The sequence below is a fragment of the Bison bison genome, unplaced genomic scaffold, assembly GCF_000754665.1.
Source record: "Bison bison bison isolate TAMUID 2011002044 unplaced genomic scaffold, Bison_UMD1.0 scf7180017864353, whole genome shotgun sequence".
In the NCBI taxonomy this organism is placed as follows: Eukaryota; Metazoa; Chordata; class Mammalia; order Artiodactyla; family Bovidae; genus Bison; species Bison bison.
In genome coordinates, this window is record NW_011494925.1 from 118,455 (window position 1) to 129,197 (window position 10,743).

General features: G+C 38.9%; 1 protein-coding gene across 5 annotated transcripts in view; it reads right to left on the minus strand.

Annotated features, from left to right (window-relative positions):
• RTTN (rotatin) overlaps positions 1-10,743 on the minus strand; it is a 119,099-nt gene that overhangs the window by 71,021 nt on the left and 37,335 nt on the right. For all 5 annotated transcript variants that reach the window (XM_010855045.1, XM_010855047.1, XM_010855046.1 and 2 more), the window contains exons 18-25: positions 10,321-10,492; positions 8,628-8,727; positions 6,582-6,670; positions 5,883-6,000; positions 4,204-4,300; positions 3,507-3,575; positions 1,198-1,386; positions 375-614 (exon numbers count right to left, since the gene is read on the minus strand). In XM_010855045.1, the coding sequence (XP_010853347.1) occupies positions 375-614; positions 1,198-1,386; positions 3,507-3,575; positions 4,204-4,300; positions 5,883-6,000; positions 6,582-6,670; positions 8,628-8,727; positions 10,321-10,492 (1,074 nt within the window). The remainder of the gene's footprint in view (positions 1-374; positions 615-1,197; positions 1,387-3,506; positions 3,576-4,203; positions 4,301-5,882; positions 6,001-6,581; positions 6,671-8,627; positions 8,728-10,320; positions 10,493-10,743) is intronic.

The window sequence follows — 10,743 nt, forward strand, 5'->3', positions numbered from 1 at the left end:
CTGTGAAGAAGGCTGAGCACCGAAGAACTGATGCTTTTGAACTGTGGTGTTGGAGAAGACTCTTGAGAGTCCCTTGGACTGCAAGGAGATCCAACCAGTTCATTCTGAAGGAGATCAGCCCTGGGATTTCTTTGGAAGGAATGATGCTAAAGCTGAAATTCCAGTACTTCAGCCAATTCATGCGAAGAGCTGACTCATTGGAAAGGATATGCATTACAGATAATTAAAAATCCTTAAGTTTTTCTTTCTAAAATCACATTTCTCTCTCACAATACCGACAATAAGAACACATGCTCTTATCTTAAATGTATGGAAAGGAACCCAAATACAATCCAGCCCAGGTCTCTGGCCCGGCACCTGGAGCTGACACTGACCTGTTTAGTGTGGTGTGCCAAGACAAGGACTTCAGGGTAACCCCACAGGGGCCAGTGCCGCCCTTGAAAGACAGTCTGTCATTTAGGAGATAAAAACTCATCCTTGTGAGGGCAGCCCTCACTTCCCTGTGGCCTGCGGCCTGAACGATGGAGCAGAGACAGTCCTTGAGTCCACTAGGTGTGTGGGTCATCTTCAGAGTAAGGGTGTCCTCGGTGGATAACTTCAGTGTATCTAAAAATCTAAACAAAGAGCAATAGAAGCTATTTAAATAAAAGCTAACAATTATTTTTAAACTAGCTCCCCCAAATTCTATTTTATCTTTGTTTCCTTTTAATTAAAGGGTGACTCATGGCCAAAAGAAAATCTGGTGTGTATCTGTCAATATTAGGGTTTTACAGTAGCTTGAGGACATTTATATTGACATTTTCCTGCTTGGAGAAATATAAAATAATTTTCATGCAAAAGAAAACACTAATTTTCAATATATTTAGAAGTCATCACCATCACAGTAATGATGACAAATGCACACAGACTTATTAAGCTTTTACACTAACCCAGAGCACTTTTCCTAGTGAATTAATCTACTAACTAACCCAACTTTATACAATCTCTAAAACAGCAGAGAACAATGTGTTGAAATTCCTTTGTGTGATAGTTTTTTAAAAGTAATAAATATATACAACCTATAAAACAAAGTAAAAATTATTATCTTCAGTGAAAAAGCAGATGACCATAAGCAAAAAAGCTACTTGATCTAAAGGAAAAATAAGGCCTAATTAAATTAATTAAATGTGAATGCTTTTCTACATGTGTCACACTTACTCCTGGATTTCAGCTTCGGAGTTCACTTGCTTCAACACATTGTCACTCCCGTGATACCACGACAGGTTCCAAGCCATCCTCAGCATATCTGATACCGGCTTCAAGGCCAAAGAGTCAGCAGATAACGGCAAAACCATGGAGTAAGGACTCACGGCATGGTGGCCAACTACATGCACTGGTAGATGATACCTGAAGAAAGGGAATAAAAATAATCACAAACTTTTAAATTCTTAAATGCTACTCAAAATGGTGAGCCACAAAGGAGAGTCAGTTCTACACCTCCCACTTTACAATAACACCAAGATCTCTCTCATGGTCCCGATTTGGAGCAGTTGTCATGCTTTATCCTTCTGCCCTCCTCCAAACTTCCCAAGACACTTGATTGAACAATTCCCTGAGAATTTACCACAGTCCTTGTTGTATTAGAGGTGTTTGCAGAGGGAACTGACACCCCCTGAAATCAAGGCCCGTGGCTACAGTGAACGACACACACATGGTGTTCAACTGAAACACCAGTGTCTACTGTGTGCTAACAACGCATGTTACCTTTTACTCAGTTACCTGGCATGGCAGTATGATACCCATTTTACACATGATCAAAATGGGACTTACAGAGGGCAAATGAATTGCCTGTACTCACAGCAGTCAATAAGGGACAGAATCACAGCTTAACTATTTTCGCTTGAGAACACAGTGGCATCATCAATAAACTCAATGACTCTGTGTTACCAAGAGAACCTAGAAATATTTTTAGATCTAAGAAATATTCAATAGCAGCATCTCTTAAAGTTAATTTCACAGTGTTTAGCAGTACAGCAATGTCTAGCATCTCAAATGTTAAAGAAGAATTTTGCTAATATTCACATATTTGTAACTAATGTCAGGTAAACACCCTTGAGTAGGATTTCTAAGAGAAACTTTAGTGTGCTTCTTCACTTCAAGCATCTCAATAAAAGAGGCCAAGGTAGGACTCTATATACAAATGAGACTGCATAATTTAAGAAAAGACAAATTTTAAAAATTGGAATTTTCCTTAGGAGTAACCAGGACTCCTCAGAGAAATGGTTAACGCAAGGTCTGAGATAGGGAAATCAAAGGTGAATGATGGATGTGCCTGGTGGGGATCTGGACGTTGTATTAATATATGTGGTGTAGAACGGCAGGGACTGCTACACTGGAGCTGGGAGGTGAATCACTCTGGTGCTTCCAGTGCACCACTCTGGAATACTGTTTAGGAGCACCTACTAAAGCTAAACGTGTAAATACCCTCTGATCCGTATATGTTCAAGAATATTCTTAGCAGTCATTTATTCATAGTAGCCCCAAACAGAAAACAACCCAGTGTCCATCAGTGGTAGAATGTAAACTACACAGCTGTATACTCTCACACAGAAGTGGAAACAAACCCAATAGTGTTTCACGATGTGACGCAGACACATCTCCCCAAGTGGAACAAAAGAAGCCCGAGAGAAGAATATACCTTATAAAGTGCAAGAACAATGTATAATAACAGAAATGAAAGTAGAATTACCTTTGTGGGCCCTGGAAGGTAAGGAAGAAGCATGAACGTGGTTTCCGGCATGCTAGTAATATTTTGTACCTTAATCTGTGTGCTAGATACATGCATGTATTTATCTGGAAAAATTTGTGATTTGTAAACTTTGTGTACACTTCCATAAAAAAAAATTTACTTTTTAAAAAGTCTAAAGAAAGATGAATACCAAATGTAATTCATGACCTGATTGGATCTTGCTTTAAAAAAAAAAATCCATGAAGGATATTTTGGATATAATTAGAGAAACTGGATCAAATTACAGAATTACTTTTGATTTTCTTAAATGTGACCATTCATGATACAGTGGTTATATAAGATAACACCTTAATTTAAGGAGGTATACGTTGGAATAATTGGGAGGGAAGTAAGATTATGTCTGAAACTTATCTTTAAACTGGTTGGGGAAAAAGATCACATAAAAATAGATAAATGTATTGAGAGAGCGGGAGAGAGGGAGGAAGGAAGCAAGACCTACATCTTAACAGTTGCTGACTATAGGCCGCAGGGTACGTGAGTGTTCACTGCGCGGTTCTCTCAAGCTTTCTGTAGTCGTGAACAGCATCAAACCAAATATCTGGTGACGGGGGATGCACACCTACTGAGCCCTCAGAAGCCCCCCTTACGAAGGAGATGTGAAAGCGCTACAAGGCATGTGAGGAAAAGCTAGGTGAAACTTTAACAAACCATAGATTCTTATTTCCCTTTCAGTACCAGTATTTTACCTTCGAGAAAATCGAAGGAAGAAATTTTTTACCTTCTAGAAACTGAAACAGGCAGACTGAAGACTGATGGTGAAGATGGTGTGCAGGAAGGACTATCAGACCTATTTCACAGCAGAAACAGAAAAGCAAAGAGACAACTGAGTGGATCGTTGTCATGCTGAACAAACAAGACCCGCTTCCCCTCCTCGACCGACGCTCAGATGCAGAGCTGCACCTGATTCTGTCATTCAGTCCAGCTACAACACGGCGCCCTCCCCAACCTACTTATAAAGAGCAAACAGTGCTTTTCTTTAAGAAGTCCATATAAGAAATGACTCAGACGATGCAAGTGCTATCCTGGCAGGTGGCCTCCATGTCTCCCTCCCAGTAATCCTGCTCAAGATCAGATGCTACCATCCTAAACATCTTCCCCAAGGTTTTTAAAATTAAATATTCAAGAACAAAAAACACAAAATTGAGAGTATATACTTAAAAATGCATTTATGATAGAATTTACTATAGTAATTATTAAATTTTGTACTTAGTGATGTTCAAAAGTAAAGTTCTGGGTGACTTTTTGAGCCAATGTGCTTTTTAATACTGCTTACTCAAACCAAATATCATACCACATATTTCTACCATGGAAAGCATAAGCTTCCTAAGTCAGAAATTTCCATGTATTGCTGCAAGACTGCATCAGAAACCTTAGATATTTCAGAGCAAAATTCGTTTAAAACTCTTATAGCTCACCACATATCCATTCTTGATACTTCATCAAATAACAGAAGACAAAACAATGCTCCAACTTCAGTCACAATGGTACAATCTCCATGAAATATCAAGGAAACTGAGAAATAAAAAGAAGCATAACTTTATATTTTCACCTCAAAAAAGAATGAACCTCAAATTTAAAATATCTTAACTCTAAAAGAAGAGATGCCATTCTCAGAGAAATGCAGTGTTAACCCAGACAAACTGACATTACTAAAACAGTGGCTCTCAACCTTTCAAATCTATGCGAATCTCTGCAGGGCTTGTTAACAGAGGTTCTGGTGTAGTACATTTGGAGGATACAGACACTACTGGTCTAGCACACTGCATGCAGTCAACGAATGTCTGCTGAGTAACGAATTTTCCTTGTTGAGTACCTAGGTAAAAAACTAACTTTGCCCTGAAACTAAATTCATTAATGAGAGATACTATCATTTATTCTCAGACTCAATTAAATAATGATTGGAAACATCAATGAGACAGAAAAAGTATTAAAAAGGGTACAGATTATGTTAGCTTAGAAAACACCTTTGAATCTAATAGGCACTCATAATTAGTTGACTGCTTGAATAAATCAAAATCATAAAGAAATGGTAAACTGGAATTAAGTTCTGCTGAATGATGTTAATAGGAAGATAATTATTAATGAGATGAAGGAAAACTACAGATCCATAACTGCTACTCTTCCACATCAATCTATAAAAAAAATTATAAAATTTTACACACTACTCAAAATATATGAAGCCAAACACTCTGAGTCTCTAGAACTTTACCTGGTTAGAAGCTTTATCAATATTATTTAAACTGTGTCCTATTAACTTGGCAAGCAGGAATCATTAGAAGACAAGAAAATGCTAAAATAAAATGACTATATTCTAAGGATATTTTGAACATAAGTATCATTTATCTCTTAATATGCTTAATAACTGACAAGATTAAACATATTAAGACATCCAATCAAGACATTTCTTGTAGAATATTTAAAAGCAGTGGCCTACACTTCTAGGAAAGAAAACAGCATATAATGTTACCAAGCTCTCTACTGAGAACAGTCAGAAAAGGCAAGAAAAATTTAACAAGAGAACAAAATTACATGGAGTTTTCCCATCTAAATACATTACTCTATTACAACCAAACTGAAAGGGGTTAAAAAAAACACACACACTTTATAAAATGTAATATAATACACTGATGCTCACAGCCATTCAGGACGGTCTAGTTCCCACTCCCCACAGACTGGGTTTATATATATACCCTCTAGGCCAGTTTAAGGATTTAAGCAGTTATCGCAGCAAAGCGTCAGATATAAAGGCACAAAATAAAACAATAGAGAGGAAACAGATGTTGGAAAGAAGGCAGTGCTGACAGCTGCTTTAGCCCCTCGCTCTGCAGGTGGGAGCTGACCACCCCCGACAGCCACCTCACCGCGCGGGAGGCCGTCAGAGGCTTCAGCCCTCCCAGCTGTGAGGCCTACTCTGAAACAGGATTTTAAGAAAATTGCCACAAAAGTGTTAAACATTTTCCACTGCGATGGGTTCTTTTAGCAGCATACCCACTTTGGTATTCTGTTAGTAAAGTAGAAAGTAAATGTCACCTACAGTTAAAGAATAAACACTTAAAGCTTAAGACTGAGCTCCTTACTATCAGAATTTATGTACCTCTGAAGAGCAGGGTCAGGACAGAAGTCTTCTGGGACAGAGAAACTCTCAGGACGGGGTCAGCACAGAGGACCTTCCTCAGGAGCATGAGGCTCGGCTGAACCAAACACTCCACCACCTGGCCGGCGGGGAAAACACAGTTGTCTATGGTCATCAGTTTTAAGATAAGATAAAATATACTTTGCATATGTGTGTGCGTGCCTGTGTGCTCAGTCATGTCCGACTCTTTGTGACCCCATGGACTGTAGCCCGCCAGGCTCCTCTGTCCATGGGATTCTCCAGGCAAGAATACTGGAGTGGGTTGCCATTTTCTCCTCCAGGGGAATCTTCCCGACCCAGGGATCAAACCTGCATTACAGGCAGATTCTTTCCAGCTATGCCACCTGGGAAGCTCCAAAATATAACATTATCTTATTCTAAATTCATGCTTTTACACCAAAATTATGTGAAACTAAAATGCAAACATTAAGAATTGTTTTCCACTCAAAGTAAGTTTTGTATATACTTATGCTTATACATCTAATATAAATTTTAAGGTTACTTTTCCTTTAGAGACCTTACTTCTAAGAAATTAAAAAAAAAAAATGAACAGGTCGTGGGTGTTACTCAAGACTGACACTCCAAGAACTCATCCAAAACCAAGTGAATTCATTTCAAATTTAATTAATAAAAACAGCAGTCTGTAAAAATATGTCTTACCTCACCATCCTGACCCACACATTCACTTAAATACTCAATTATCTTGTCAACTAGGTGCACTTTTTTCACCACAGCATGCATTTTAATATCTGCAGACCAAAAAAAAAAAGTTATTAAAAATTAAAGAACACTTTCTATAGTCTTAAAAATACAGAACAGACATCCACAACTTTCAAACTGTTAAAAATAGTTGAAAATTAGAGGATGACAGCTTAAACTTTTTACTTTATACACATCTCAACAATTTGAGAACTTTTAAGTAACAAGAACGTCTTCTATAATGTAAAGAAACTATTTTAAAAAGAATCATTAAATGAACTAGTCAGATTCTGAAAAGTACCAGAATTTTAAGTATACAAATGACTCCTTTAATTTGTACATGGAACATTATTGTAGGTTCTTTCATTGGCATTTCTTCTCTTTTCCAAATCCATCATCTCAAAACGCTTAGATTCTCCACAAGCAAATGTGTAAATATCACTTGCAACATGATTTTTCTATTAACACAAGTTCTTTAATCCCAAACTCTTAATAGCAAATACAAAAGAAAGGGTCTGTAACATACTCTAAATATTTCTAAAGAACATGGACTCTTTTCCAATAAACATATTCGTGCGGATATGTGCGTGCACACACTGGCACAGTCTGAGTGTCTGTGTCCCCACAGAGCTCATCTGTGTGAAAGCCAGTCTCCAAAGTGGAGGTTCCAAGAGGTGGGGCTTCTGGGAGGTCACCAATCACGAGGGTGGAGGCTTCGTGAATGAGATTAGTGTCCTGATAAAAACAGGAGAGCTTTGTTGCCCCTTCTCCATGTGAGGACACAGGAGGAAGACAGCCAACTCTGAACCAAGAAACGCCCTCACCAGACACTGAATGTACAGCACCGTAACCTTGGACTTTCAGCCTCCAGAACTGTGAGAATAAATTTCTGTTGTTTATCAATCACCTAGTCTGTGGTATTCTATTACAGCAGCCCTAAAAGACTAAGATGTACACACACACACAGGCACTAGAGACATCATTAGGACCAAACACTCTCATTGCTTCTAAGTTAGATATAAGTATTTCATAACTTGTAGACACATTTTCTTAATTTGTCCCCCTATATTCTCATTAAGAAAAACATACAAACATAAAGTTGATATTGAATTAGTAGCTGTCACTGTAACTATCTCCAACTGCCACTTTAAAAAGGCAGCTCCACTACCCTCCAATACAGTGCATGCCAAACTAGGAGCTTTCTTTTTGAAATACTAGACAATACCCAAAGAATACTCTCTAAAACCTTTTTTTTAATTTCTTAGTGGAGGCTTTCCACATTTGCTTGAGCCTGATTTTCTGTAGTTTCTACTACTGTTATTAAAACCACAAATATGTTGAATATGCCTTTCCACGTTACTCTCTCATCCCAATCAGGATGGTAACATTCATCATATCCCACCTTCCAAGTTGAAAAAAATCCTTTTATGTAAATGCAAAGGTACTTCTTTCAAACATTAACAATAAATTACACACATAACATATGGGAAAAAACTAAAAACTAAGAATAACAACACTACAAACAAGGTAAGAGTACATTCTGCTACTTCTTTTTAAAAAATAAACCTTTAAAGAAAATACATAGTCACAGTACATTATTTTTATCTTACCTACCCAAAAAGTACAATTTGATTTATTTCTTTAAGCAAGATGGAACAAACAGAACACCACATACTAGGTAAAGTGAGAAAGGAAGATGCAATTTACTGTTTGAATTATATCAACATATCAAATGACATTCCCTAGGTTAAATAATGATAATCTAGACCTGAGGTCAGCAAACTTTTTCTGTAAAGAACTAGATAGTAAATATATCAGGCTTTGTGGGCCACATATGGCCTTTGTTGCACATTTGTTAAAAATGTAAACATCACCCTTAACTTGAAGGCTGTTAAGAGACACAGGCCACAGATCAGAATGGCCTACAAACCAGTTTGCCAACTCCCGGCACCACTGTATGCAGCACCCTGAAATTCCATCCTCAGCAGCACGTTCCTCAGACAGTACCTTGCATAATCACCACTAACTGCTCTGCGGCTGACTTTCTCAAAACAAGATCAATATCATCTGAGACAAAGATTCCATACACCTTTTCAACAGTCTCCAACTGAAAACCAAAAAGAAAAAAAAAATTATTTTTTCATCTACTTCCAATTCTCCAGTAAAATTCTACAGCATTCTATAGTTCATACCATTAAAAGAAAAGCTCAAAAGCCAACTTATTTAAGTAATCGATATATTTATATTTGGAAGAAAGATGTGCTAGGTCAGAGAGGGAGTTAAGATCTAAAACAAAGAGTCATCATGTCAAATAAGCCTCTCCTCTTAATGTACATTTTTGCCAGGAAGTTGTTCACAACCCATTAGCAGCCACTTTTAACAATTTCACAGAAAATGTTCGAGTTGCACAACATCACTCCAGGTGGTAGCCTGCTAGCCTGAGAACAGCAACCCCAGATATGTGAGTCAACCCCAATGTGACTCGGGGTTTCTCTGCTGCTCCCAGGGGCCACCAGCTGAGTTCCCCTGGCCCGCTCCCCTTCCCCTCTCAAGCACCCTGGAGCAGAGAGCTCTCTGGGGCAGGCTGCCCAGCTCTCCGACCAGCCTCTGCCCCGTACCAGCCCCCGGACGTCGCTTCCTGCCAGGAGAGTCTGAGGACGCAAAACACAACAGGACCAGGGGAGAGAAAAGGACTCAGACCACACTCTTCCTTCCTCCCACCCACCGCCATCTGCAGCCCTAACATGCACTCAGGAAAGAGAGCTCTAGAACCCACTCCTTCCCCCACACCACACACAGGGCCAGGAGCGACACCAGGGGCTCAGTACACAGGACGACCCCAACAGGACCTGGTGTACGGTCCATGGAAGGTTCTCCAACCACCTGTCAGGGCCATGACATGGCCCCAAACACTCAGGTTAGGAGAACGCTGAACGTGTTTCCCCATTTTAAAAAATCCACTGTATTAAGTGTGGCTCTACAGCACTGCCACAGGCCTCAAGGGCTGGTCTAAACTTGAATAAAAACAGCCAGACTGCACACTTGGAGCCACAGGAGAAGCTATGAAACCTGGGAATGAACCAATGGAGATAACCGACACGAGCTGTTACTGATCCCACAGGTCCGCCATGATTCGGGTGCAGCCCTGGGCAGACAGGAGATGAAGGCTAAACCTCTGAAGAGAGGGGAAAAGCCAAAGATTCAGAATAAGAGATTAACAAAAATACCTCAGAACCACTGTAACATTTAAGAGAAACTGCCTTTGCCTTCTATATTCTTTTCCTGTGATGAAAAGGCTGAAAAATTTTATCATAGGAATATTTTCTTTTTTGAATATTTCCAAGAGAAGAGAAAGAATAGTTTTTATGTCAGTGACATTTGTTTTTAAGAGTCATCACAGAATTTCTTTCCTTGAGATTAGCCTTACGCTGTGTTTAAGATTCTATTCAAATGAATTTGCCTTTCCAGAGTATATTCTCAATGAAAAGGGACATGATGCCTGGCATACAGTGGGCAGTCAAGAAATATCTGTTCAATAAACAAATGTATCCAGAAGCCAGAAAAAGCCAGGATACAACTTCAACTTCACACATGAAACTACCACTTCTCTCCCTATCTGATGTATAATGGAATAAAGAATGTAACACACAATAGATCACACAGTTATAAACAAATGAATAAACTTGAAAGTTAGAGGCACCTTAATCATCAGTTCTCTTCGGTCATCCAATTTGAGTTCAATAGGTTTTTTCACAATAAATAAATTAGTAACTCTGGAGAGAACTCTGGCATCTATTGAAGGGCGCTTGGTGTCAGCCCCCTCTTCCCTTGTGAGGTGAGACGCTAAGAGCTTTAATGCCAGCACCCGGACCCTGCAGAAACAAAGTATTTAAGTCAATATTTTGCAACATAAACTGAATATAAACGGCTAAAAAAAAAAAGTATAGAAATTAGAAAGGTCCATAATCACAAAGAATTATTACAAATCAACACAAGTATCAGCTATGCTTATGTTTCCTTTGTGGCTTAGATGGTAAAGAATCTGTTTGCAGTGCTGGAGACACAGGTTTGATCCCTGGGTTGGGACGATCCCCTGGAGAAGGAAATGGATACTCATTCTGGT